The 13,140-nt window shown below is 34.3% G+C and overlaps 1 protein-coding gene across 1 annotated transcript; it reads right to left on the bottom strand.

Moving 5' to 3' along the window:
* Positions 1–4,134: 4,134 nt before the first annotated feature.
* On the bottom strand, positions 4,135–10,057 carry LOC104899431 (guanine nucleotide-binding protein-like NSN1). The gene is made up of 9 exons (XM_010686627.4): positions 9,879–10,057; positions 9,543–9,787; positions 7,662–7,773; positions 7,368–7,541; positions 6,667–6,881; positions 6,248–6,512; positions 5,719–5,898; positions 5,391–5,608; positions 4,135–4,710 (listed from the first exon to the last, which is right to left on the bottom strand). Exons 1-9 carry the CDS (start codon positions 9,895–9,897, stop codon positions 4,351–4,353), a joined length of 1,788 nt encoding a protein of 595 aa, XP_010684929.2. The 5' UTR covers positions 9,898–10,057; the 3' UTR covers positions 4,135–4,350.
* Positions 10,058–13,140: the final 3,083 nt, after the last annotated feature.

Genomic DNA, 13,140 nt, shown 5'->3' with positions numbered 1-13,140 from the left:
ATTTAAATAACTTGACAAGGTTAAACTCGTAACCAATTCTCCACAAGTTATAATTAAATTAATTATTAACAAAAGAATATAGACTAATTTATGTGCAATGATTAAAACATAAAGATAATTTAAGTCTATAAATAAATCCTAATTAAAACTGTTAATGCTAGACTCAAAAATATATTATTTGTCATCATTAAAACAGTGAATACAACAAGTTCCAAGCTAGGAATGTTGCATCATCCTCCCTAGCTTGAGGAGGGCTGTTGAAGATAGTTAGTTACTAACTAACTGCCAGCTCAGCTAGTTTGTTATAACAAACTATTTTCGGCTTTTCTACGTTATACCCTTGTGTTTCTTCAGTTTCTATATTGTACCCCAACTTTTTAAAAATTACATACGGTACCTGAAGCTTACCTTTATTAATGCATGATGCCCAAGCTGCTGATTATATGTCATTAATTTCATTTATTCTTTTTAACTTATTGGAACTAATTTGACTTATACATAGTTAAACCCTTAGATGGATAATTCACTAATTAGATTCGTTCCACCAAATTATAAAAAGTAGATGAAATTAATGATGTGTAATTAGTGGTAGGGGTATTGTGTACTAAAAAAAGGTCAATTTGAGGGCATCGTATGAAATTTTTAAAACCTTAGGGTACAACGAGAAATTGAAAAGTAGAAAAATCCAACTATTTTTGATATATTTATTCTTTTGTATTTTAACCTTAAATACAAGATGTTGTGATTAATATTATATAAGTTGTAATCTAGCTTGTAATAGAGATCAATTTTCTCATTCTTACAATAATAAGATTTTCTCTCTCTATTTTCTCATTCTCTTTCACATTCATTTCTGCAAAACATGAACACTTGTTCATGATTTTCTACATCTTCAAATGATTTTTTTCTCTTACAAATACCAACATGAGTATTATAACATATTTGATTATTGCATTAGCATATCAAATGAAAGGTCACGTGTTCGAGTCTTGAAAGACACATTTTTATTGGCTTAATGTCTCGTTTGATTTTACGGGAGAGGGGAAAGTACATGTGGCAGCATAATATTTGTTTGTCTTGGATTATATATATATATATATATATATTATATATATATATATATATATATATATATATATTATATATATAATATATATAAGGGAAGGGGAGCAATGGTGTCCTCTTTTGAAATGTCAATTTTGCGCCCCTTCTCTTTCTAAATTACAAAATAGTCTTTGTATTTTTTATTTTGCTAAATTTAAGAGCTGCCTGTATTTGGCAAACTGTATTCCTCCTTTTTTCCCTCAAAAAGATGTTACCATATCCAGTTCCCACAGCCACAGTCAAGGAAAAAAAATATTTCTTGCCATATATCATACAGGTTGCGCGGATTCGATTATGGGCTTATAACTACACAATACTACAATCTAATAAATTTTTTATAACTCAAAAGAGAAGCTCAAAACAAAAGAAGGAAAAAACTAAAATAAATTTATAACGCTAATAACTTAATAGGTCATGATTAGATTAACAATATTCGTGCATTTCCAGAATATTATTATGTTCGCAATGACATTTTCTGAAATTTTCGATGATATATAATTTTTTTTCTAAAATGTTCAAATTTTGACTCTTATGCCGAAGAAAATCGAGTTTCTGATTTGAAAAAAAATTCAAGCACGCATCGCGTGCAAAAAATTCTAGTATATATAGATGGAACACGAGAGAGAAAGATGAAGACTTGGGTGTTTTGGGTTTTCAATTAACCAACATGGGGTAGTTAGGATCTTGCATTTTATTTTTTTTTATCACAATCCGAATGTCTCCCGCACAACTTACTCATTTAATTCTGTAAATGCTTGCAAATATAATACTTTACTAACAGACAACCATATCCAATTGAACTCCAAATTATTCATTTCATTTTGAGAGATATAATTATATAATTAAGCTAACAAAATAATTAACTCATAATTACACGCATCGAAAGTATTACTTGCTACATATAAATAGCATACAATATCAACACTTACATAGTATTAGAATATTGTTAGTTCCAACTTAAACATAATAAGAATATTTAATATATCATTTTCACAAATATTGATGATTAAAACACTCTTAAAAATTGGGTTGTGATGACTGATGAGTGATGAGTGAGGGGTGATGATGGAGAGGGGGGTGATGAGTGGCAGGTGGTGATTTGTGAGATCTTATAATTAAATTTTAATGATTTTTAGTTAAATTTTAATAAGTATTAGGATTATTTGTATTAGAGTTTATGTTTATAAAGTAATGGCATTTTTGTAATTTTGACAAAAAAATTTTACTAAAATATAATTTTTCAAGTGTTGCATTTTTTGTGTTACATCCAAAACGGTAATTGTTGCATTTCTTTCATTACGGAGGAAATACTTCATTTCCCCTGTCTCATAGTAGTACTACTTTATCTACTCCCTCTACCATAAAATTAATCGTCACAAAATATTTTGCTTTAGATTTTCTTAGAGAAGTCAAAATAAAGAGAAAGAAGTTGATAGATAACCAAGTATCCTATATGGCCCAAATTTAGAGTGTAAAGATAAAGTGAGAAAATTGTCACTGATAATATGTGGCAAATAAATTACAACAACCCAGAAAGTAGAATGAGGCAACTAATGTAAGGCAGAGAAAATGTTTATTTTTAGCATACATGATATAGAGTGGAGATTATAATTCAAAATAGAAGATGATTAATTTGGAATGAAAATATATTGGAATGAAAAAACAGGATGCAATTGGAGATAGAATGTATTGAAATTATATATACTATCTCTGCTTTTTTTTATACAAAATTTGATTATTTTAATCCATTCGCCAAAAAAGCAACATGTTACATCTAAAATAGCTGAACTATAATGAAGAAAAAGTACACTGTAAAGAATGATGTCATGATTAGGAATGTTAACAAGCCGAACAAAGATCGGGCGTAGGGTTACTCGACTCGTAAGACTTTTACTCGAATTCGAGCCAAGTCTCGAGCTTTTTCGAACTTAAATTTTCAAGTTTAATTTACCTTAAAACTCAACTTGAGTTAAAAAAATTATATTACATTTATTTAATAAGTAGGTTTAGACTATTTAGTTTGAGTTGTTAACACGTATTGTGCAGAATGTAAGTATAAGTTTTCATTTAATTTCTATAATATGAAAAATAATATAACTAAAACATATTTCGAGCGTGCACACATACTTTCCAAATCGAGCTTTCCTATGCTCGGCTCTAGAAAATTTCAAGCAATGACTCGAATAGTTTGCGAGCCATTTCAGCTCATTAACACCCCTATTCATAGACTGGGCATGGGTCGGGCGGACCTGTTCACGAGCTCGGTCCGCGGGCTTAGGGAAATGACGGGTCGGGCCGGGCTTGAGCCCGTGGGTGGTGGGTCGTGCCAGGCCAGGCTTAAAAATTTTAGATTTTGTCCACGTCTCGACCCAGGCGCGCGGGTCGAGCTCGCGCCTCCTGTGGGCCTGGCCCGTATTCTATGTTGTTTTTTGTATTTTTGACAGCTTTAGGCTAAAAAAGAAAAGAAATGAGCGTTCGACCCATGCGGGCTCGTACCGGTGGGAGCCTGAAATAAAATTTCTTGACCGCGACAGGCCCGCGACCCACGTAGCGGACAACGGGTCAGATTGGGCCCAAATCATGTCGAGTCGGGCCGGCCCGGCCCATGCACACCTCTACCTATTCATGATAATGACTAGTGTATAGTTTTACACTATTGACAAGAGCTTGAAAAAAAGAAATGAGTTAAGGTGTGATCCCCCCCCCCCAAAAAATAAAGAATTAAAACCATCAATTCCAACTATAATCGGTCTATTTTAAAAAACTCGACTTCCAATTTTTTTGAAAGTTGAAACGATCCAATCTTGAGAGTACTAGCTCAAAATGAGCCTCAACCTGAAATCTATGCATAACACTTATATTGTCCCTTTGACTTTCTAACAGTTGTGCTAGATAGAGAGAGTGAAATAAAGGAATTATCTTTCTTCAAAAAATAGTAAAATCATGCCTCACAATAATTTTAACCATCAGATCTTTCCTCCCGGTGATCTTTCAAAAGTATATCTATTGTAGTCTAATAGGCAAGGTGGCTGCAATGTTGAATGCAGAAAGCATAATCAATATGATAATACATTACAAGGAACTTCCACTGATTTTTGATTTTTTTCTGGAGGAAATCTATGCATAACACTAATAATTTTAAAATAACTTACGCATTCTACAACCTTTTTCTTTGTTTGACAATATAAGACTACCAAAATTTTAGTGAACCAATAAGTCCAAGAAAAATATACTTGACATATATAATCACTCATCGTCGAATTCTACGCCAGCCATTGGCACCTCTGCTTTGATTTCATCATCATCTTCATCTTCATCAACTTTCATAGAAGAACCTCCCCGCTTATAATCCACCTTAAAATCATAATCACCATTTTCATCCATAGCATCACCTAGCTTGCTAGCTTTTTTCCGTCTCTTCTTCTCTGCTCGCTTCTTTTTCGTATTGAGCATCCCTTCTGCATCATAAAGCTTCTCATTTTGTTTGCTTGCTGTACTTTTTACCTTGGTCTTTCCTGTTTCCTCTTCTTCAGCCTCCATGATTTCATCATCACCGTTTTCTTTCAAATCATCAACCCCATTGATCTGTGATGACGGTTGTGGATCCTAATTGTTTAAAATGACACATGTAGTTACATCTCTTTGTAAAAATCATCTATTTTCCCCTGTCGATCCCACAAACCAAAATAGCAGATACCATATAAATATATAATACTCTCTCCCTCTCATATTACTTGCTCAATTTCCCATTTTGGACATGTAATTACATACCTTTGTAAAACATCATCTAATTTCCCTTGTAGATCCCACAAAGCAAAATAGCAAATATCATATAATACTCTCTCAGTCACATATTACTTTCTCAATTTCCAACTTTGGGATGTCCTCATGGTAGCATTAAGCTCTCTACTTGGACTCTAAGTTGGGGCTCACACACATATCAACATTTTTCTCTACTTTTTGCTCTTAAGAAAATGCGAGTCGAACTACTTCCAGTGTTTTCTTTACTGAATGTACTTCAGATTTTGCATTATTCACATGCCACACTTTGATCATATTTAGAACTAATAATATTATGCAAAATATTAATCACATTTGTCCCACTATATATTTTCAAAACATTAACTACTTATAATCTTTACTAATAGATAATAAAGATATTAATGGATTTTTTCCAAAAAAAAAAAGATATTAATGGTCGAAAGTTGTATTGGCAAACATAAAAGTCGAAAGTGGTGAACAACTAGAAAAACAAAGTACCAATTTCTAAAGAGAAAATCACAAACCTCAAGCATCTGTTGATCAAAAGTCAACGGACAATTTGGTTGAACCTCGACGGGCTGGAAATCATCGACTGATTTTAAGCTTCCAATGAATGAAGATTCACTTCCATAGACTTCATCTATATTGAACTCCTTTCCAAGTTCTGAAACTATCTTGGTTTCAGAATCAGAGACTTCACCTTGGTTCCTCACTGGCGGCATAGTATAATATGGAATTTTACCTGAAAGGAAAAATATTTGACAGATCTAGTTCTCAATAAAACTCTTAAATGAAAACAGATATTCTGAACTAGTGACCTAAGTGTCATTACTCATTAGCTCTCAACCATACCTTCATTCCAGTCATGCAGAACAATCCTTGCTGCTGCATCAACATCCACGACACCACCTTTCTTAAGTCTTCCCCTAACAGAGGCCACATTCTGCAGAAACTCATCCACCGTATCAAAGCTAGGGACCTTGTACAATGTGACTAGCACTTGGGCAGGGCAGAGCTTTAAAATTTCCTTCACTGCAATGGTAGATTGTAGACAAGATTAACATGGAAACTCCACCAAAAAGAACATAAACCCTTATGGCACAAACAACCATACCAAAAGAGAGTACCTTTATTGAGCAAAAAGAAAGACAAAGGTTAACAAGCAACTAGGAGTTATCTATTTCTCTCTTTATGTACTTCAACCAACTAATGCAGTATGCATTTAACACAAAAAAATCTCCTTCTTGTCTCTAGCTTTTCACGCATGTTTTCATGTGTATTTCAGCAAAGCAGCAGGAAAAAAAACCCAAGCTACTTATTTCATAATTAGAAATTGCATCAATAACAACAAATAACAAGTGAAGATAGGCAACAGTACTACCTGGTGCAATAGGATCTTCAAGCTTCTCAATTCTTTTGCAATTTCGAAGAGCTACAGTTGCATCATTCTGCGCAGATTTAAGCATCACAACACCAGGACAGTCCATCAACTTCACATTCTTGTCCAAATGAACTTCTTGCAGTGACCTAGTTAATCCAGGAGTTGCACCAACATTGGCTACATGGCTTCTTTTCAAACTATTGATAAGACTACTCTTCCCCACATTGGGAAGCCCCACAATGCCAACAGTGATCGTCTTTTTTATCTGCAAAGGTCCCAAATCAATAAAGATCCAGCAGATGATTATATGATACAGATGACTTATTAAGGATCATATAAGACTAAATTATTTTATACCAACTAATAGCCATTGGTGGCTATCATTCTAAATATTGTTCCATGGTCTTCTTGGTTTTTACCTCGTGACTCCTTGAGTAATTTTTTAGCATCTTGATAAGAGGGTCTGCTCCAAGACACTCACTGGTTTGTAGAAGGTTGCTGGGTTTAGAAGCCTTTGACGACTTCCACCCCAAATTTGATCTTTGTTCTTGAGTGCTGCATTTGAAAGCAACAGCTGGTAATTCTTCTCTAAGATACTTCAGCCATTTTTCAACTGCTTCACGTGGTACAAGATCTGATACATAGGCAACACTTTAGTCAACATGCGAAAAACACAGCATACTTCTATAGAAACAAACTCAAATTTTAAAGAGCACGAAAAGGGGGAAAACACTATCATCTAAAATTCTAAATCTTATTTCTGAGTACATAATGAATTGCAGTAAAATGACACCATGGGAATGTCACCAAAATATAAGACAAAAACTACTGGGCTGAAGACAAAAAGAACCCACCTCAAAGGCACCAAGGTCTTATATGAAAGACAGAATTCACCATAAAATTCATGATTTTGGCACCCATATTTCATTATTTATGCCCAAAGCTACTAAGTATTACTTGCTCCCAGAAATAACGGAGTATAAGATTCAGCTCATAGAAATATTTTGAAAGCACAGTAACTTTCCAGAGCATCTAACTATGATAAAGGCAGAGAACTCAAACTTAGTAAAGGACTGCTGGTCTTTAAACAAAACATCCAAGAGCTAAAACAAAGACATACCTATTTTATTCAAGAGCAAAACAAGCTTCTTAGTGGGACCCGAATTCAGAACCATTTTCTCCATATCCACACATCTGGTACCAAGGGGATCGCGAGCATCAAGGACTTCCACAATGACATCAGATACTTCAATGACCTTAACCAGCTCCTTGTAAAATACCCTATCAGAATTATCTGCAAATAAAAGAAAAGATAAAAAAAATCATTACTTCAAGGATATGTGTCTGAAAAGCCTAAACATACAAATAGACACAAGTACGTAGCAAACTCCTATATCTTGTTAACTTTATATACCTCGGTTTTTAATAAAGTCTTTAGACAGGTCTGCTTCCTTTTCCTCCTCGTGAGATTGCTTCTCAATGCTACCATTGGTGTCCTCAAATATTCCCAACTTTCTTTTTTGAGCCTGAAGACATAATTTGCGTCATCCAAGCATATCAGCTCTAAAAAGAACATAATATAGCCCAATTTTCAACAAAAGATACAAAGCTCAAATTGGAAATGCATTTCTATGAAGACAAATCAACAAAAAATGTACTCTACACCACTCTCTCCTGAAGACTGGAGAGGGGCAAGTTGGAAGTTCTATCAGCATGTTGAAGGAAAAGAACCTGCCTAAATCAAGCTGCATGTCAGACGACCAAAAGTCCTAGCATAGAAGAAATCGAGAAGCCTAACCACCCTACCCACTAACATTCTTTTCCAGTTTGCAAACAGAAAACATTAAGTTAGAAGTTCATCTTATGAGCATGATACAGCTAAGTCATATTACGTGTTTAACCTGTGTTCAGATCTTGGCATAGCATTAAGAGCACTTTTCACGCCTGCATTTTCTTTCCTTTTTCAATGCCATATCACCTTTCTCCTCTCTCCCCCTACTCATTCCCCCTCAATACGCTCCTTAGAATCTCTGATGTAGCTAAGGAATAAAAAAGCTACAAGTATCAGTTTTTACGATTACCCCCGCCCTCAACACAACAATTCTAGCACGACCACTATTTAGATTCATTAGTCAATGCCGAATTCATCAATCATAGCCCTTTTACCAAGATTAAGTGGTATTAACTTACCACAAAAATGACCATTTCCAAACAGCTAGATTAATAAATTGAGCATAACCAGTTCTCACAAAGAAAACAATATTTTGTTTCAAATCCTTTATCTATTAAAGCATACATCATAAGCCGAATTAAGATTGAAATAAAAATCCTCAATCAAACAGTGTATCTATTTCTGTTACATGTTGTTTGACATTAGGAATTAGGGGTTGGGCACTTGTTTCCTTTCTTCAACCTTATGGTAACACATAAGGTTGCCCTCCTTATTCCCATACTTATAAGTGTTCCCTCAAACACAATAAAGATAACAATTATCGCAGCCATTCAATCACTTTATCCAATTCCATGCCATGAATCACTACACTAATAACTCGATTAATTCTCTGCGCCCCACAAATGATTAATACCCAACAACAAAAGCCCATGCTCAAATCAATCATGAATCATTTTCCATCACATGTTGTTTGATATTAGGGGTGGGGAACTCGTTTTTGTTCCTGAACCCTATAGTAAGACATTAGTTTTCCCTCCTCCTCAATCTCACACTTATAAGTGTTTCCTCGCCATAGTATAACCAAACAAACACCCAATAAAGATAACGATCATAGCAACCATTCCATCACTTTATCCAATTCCATGCCACGAATTACTATGCACATAACTCATCAATTACCCACACTACACAATGATTAATACTTAACCACAAAAGCATGTAATCAAATCAACAATGTATCTATTTGCATTACATGTTTCTTTTTTGATATTAGAGGTGGGGCACTCGTATTCGTTCTTCAACCCCCCTCCTTAATCCCCCAATTAGATGTGTTTCGTCACCATAGTATAACCAAACACCCAATAAAGGTAATGATTATTGCAACTATTCCATCACTGTATCCAATTCCACGCCACAAATCACTACGCTAATAACGATGAATTCTCCCCACCAACAACAAAAGCCCGTATTCAAATCAACGATTAAAAGTGTTTCTTCGCTATAGTATAACCAATCAAACACCCAATAAAAGTAACGATTATAGCAAGCATTCGATCACTCTATTGAATTCAAAAAATACCCAAACAGCAAAAATTGAAGAACTACATAGGATTATGAACATACCCTTTCTTTGCGGGCAGCTTTCTTCTGCTCTAATTCTTCGAGAGCACGGGCACGGCGAGCTTCGAGAGCTTTAAGCTCCTGCTCCTTAAAAGGCCATTCATTAGGAATCCCAGGATCCTTCTCAACCTTATTCTTCTTATTCAATCCAAGTTTCTTTGCTTCTTTAGCTTTCTTCTTGTGATGTTCCTTCACTTTCTTAATAATCTTGTACTTCTTCTTCAGTGATACCCTGTTACTCTTACTCTCTGCAACAATTAAATCAGTGTTAGAATAATTAATTAAACCCCCAGATTAACAAACATATCAAATTAGTTGTTGTTGTTGGGTTTTGCATACTTTTGCTCCGTTTCACCATCTTTGAATTAAAGAATGGAAAGGAAGAGGAGATAAGAAAGATGAACTTCGGTTATTTGAAGAGAATGACGGTTTGTTTGTGTGTTGGAGTCTGGGAGAGATGGGGTTTTGGGGGTTAGGGTTTAGGGAATCAAGTAAGGAGTGAGGAGAGAGATGGGTTGATTTTCCAAAAATCGGGTCAGGAAACGGGTACAAGTTTTGTGAATAAGATTTGAGATTTGGGTTTATAGAAGTTGGTCCGTTTGTGCTAATACCTACCCATTTTCAATTTTAAAATAAAAAAGAATAGGCAATTTGGGTAATCTGATCAAGTTTGTGATTGGTTTCTAGTGAAATTATGGTTATAGATATCGGGTAGAATCATAGTGTGTCATGGACCATGGGAGATCCCAATAAATCTTTCATTGTTAGTAGTAGTGTCAGAAAAAGATCTGATCGCTGGATTAACTTAATTCTGATCTGACTTGACTTGAACCTGATTCGACCTGTGAGGATCAGTCATCAGACCTGACCGAAACCTGACCTGGGATTACCCAGACCTGACCGGCACCTGGGAAAATTATATGCTGACCTGACCAGACAGACCTGCATTCAAATTCAAACCCGACTGTACTCAACCAGATATTACTAAAATTCAATTATTTTTTTATATCTACAGAATCATTTAAATATATACTACCTTCGTTTCCTAAAGATCTTCCTTGTTACTATTACTACAGATACCAATGAGAATTAATTTATGTGGGGGTATGGGGTGGGTAAAAAGGAGGTTAAAGTAGGAGAGAGAAAGGAAGTAAAATTGAATTAATAATGTAATGGTGGACCATATGATAGGGACATGAGAGAGTAAAAAAGAAAAAAAAAATCCAAATAACGAATAAAGTAAAAGAGGGAATATCTTTTGGAAACAAACTTAAACGGAAAGAGGGAAGATCTTTAGGAAACGGAGGGAGTAATTTATAAAAGTTATTACATTTATTAATAAATTAAATAAAAAAATAAATTACATTTAATTTAAGGGTTAAACACTTAAATTTTTAATATCATGTACTTGTTTATACTTTCATTTAATTACCTAATGTTCTCATTTTCAAATAATATTAAAAAATATCTGATTAGATCCTATACTTTAAATTTATTATCTCATTTTAATATTCTACCAAAATTTCTCCATTTTTTCTACCAAAAATCCCATTTTAACATTCTACCAAACTTTCTACCAAATAATATTTCAAATTCTCGTAACCTTATACTCCCTCCGTTTCCTAAAGATCTTCCCACTTACTGTTCCTACAGATACCAAGGAAAATCAAGTTGTGTGGGGCATGGTGTGAGTAAAGTAGGAGAGAGAAAGGGGTTAAGATAAATAAACAAATAAAAAGGGTTAAAGTAGGAGAGAGAAAGGGAGTAAAATTGAATTAATAATGTAATGGTGGATCATATGATAGTGACATGAGAGGGTAAATAAGGAAATTTGTTTTGCCAAATAAGGAATAAAGCAAAAGAGGGAAGATCTTTTGGAAACACCCTTAAACGGAAAGAGGGAAGATCTTTAGGAAACGGAGGGAGTACTAAACAATTTGCAATAACCAAATTAGAACTTACAAAATCACAATCTCCAATATGGCAAATTAAACGGAAGAAAACAATTGCCAAGCACGAAATCTCTTACATTAACATGAGCAATAAAAAAAACCAAACTCATATGGCAAACATAGAAATTCATATACTAAAACAAAATTACAGATTTTTCTTTATACTACACAAACCATATACTACCTCCGTTTCAGATTAATTGTTACACTTTGACATTTTACACTATTCACAAATTGCACTTTGACCCTCATTTGTGATTTATACGTGAATAAAAACATAGTCATGTGGGATCTTGTTAGATTCGTATTAGTATGTATTTTATTAATATGTACTTTTCATAATTTTTACAAATACAAAACTAAAGATATATGTCCTCAAAATTTTGCATTGGCATGCGTGAAAAGTGTAAGTGTAACAATTAATTTGAAACAGAGGTAGTAGTTTTTATTTGTTTGTCATGAAAAACTACAATTTGTTTGTCATGAAAATACTGGGGATTCTTTTATTATGAATTCCCAGTATTCTTATTGATAATAATCCCCAACTTTTCCCAGATACAATACTGCAAAAGAAAATTACACTGTAATTTATTTGTTACAATCCTAGATAAAATTCTTTTGTTTGTCATAAAAATAAAATTACAATCCCAAATAAAATATTGAACTTGAGAATATCAAAAGAAAGTTACAATTTCAGATCTAAGTTTATCAGATAAAACAAATTAAAAAAAAAGGTAAAATAAAAACGAAAATGGAACTAATAAACTAGCAACAGAGTGAGGATGCGAGATAAACGACAATGGCGACGCTGGTGGAGTCGAGCAAGAATGAGAGATGAACGAAGGTGAATGAGGATGATGAGCGGAAATAAGATTTACACGATTTTGCCATGAATTCTTTGTAGCAACTGCTTCTGACGAAAAGACTTGTTATGCTCTATTGGAGAAGACCGGTCCGAGAGGTGAAATCCATTCAATTTCACGAGGAGTCAGTTTCCTTCCGACGATGACGAACTTGGTGGAGTCAATCGAAGATTTCGTCAATGTGCAGCACGAATGACGTTGATGTATGTTCAGCGAGGATGATGAGAGGCGATCGAACATATTGGTTGTGGAGGATGAGAGAGGCTAGCAGACAAGAGTGAGAGATGAGAGAGTAAGAGCATCGAAAAAGGGAGGAAGGGTGGTGATGGCGGCCGAATTCCGGCAAGGATAGAGAAAGGAAGGAAGGAGCAGCACAATGGAAAGAACAGCAGCTGAACATAGAGAAATATGATTTTTAGGGTTGGAGGAGAGATGGGAGAAGGTAATAGGGTAGGAGACGATCTAACGGTCCAGTTTGTTTTATGACATGTATCCAACGATTAATATTCATGATCTGTATGCTTTGTGCTATTTTCTTGTGTGCCCTTAATTATGATGATCTAACGGTTTAGGTTTTGCCCATTAGATGATTTTGGATTTTGCCTTAAGAAAACAAATAATCCTACCAAATTATTATTCATAACAACTAATCTCCATGTTCCACATCCCTAAACCCCAAATCTCATACCTTATAACCCCATTTTCAAATAATAATATAACTATTTATAGTAGTAATCTCATATCCACTAATTGATCGTATATTTGTAGTTAATATATAATACTCAT

This window comes from Beta vulgaris, chromosome 7 (assembly GCF_026745355.1).
Source record: "Beta vulgaris subsp. vulgaris cultivar EL10 chromosome 7, EL10.2, whole genome shotgun sequence".
NCBI lineage: Eukaryota > Viridiplantae > Streptophyta > Magnoliopsida > Caryophyllales > Amaranthaceae > Beta > Beta vulgaris.
Note: the sequence above shows the minus strand (reverse complement) of the source record. Positions and strands in the feature narration are given on the sequence as shown.

Bases quoted from the DNA above. Each gene is read 5' to 3' on its own strand.
- LOC104899431 (XM_010686627.4), bottom strand. The intron at 7,774-9,542 runs GTATGTTCATAA...TTATGTCTTCAG, and splicing joins AAGCTGCCCGCAAAGAAAGG to GCTCAAAAAAGAAAGTTGGG. The intron at 6,513-6,666 runs GTAAAAACCAAG...GGACCTTTGCAG, and splicing joins ATTACTCAAGGAGTCACGAG to ATAAAAAAGACGATCACTGT.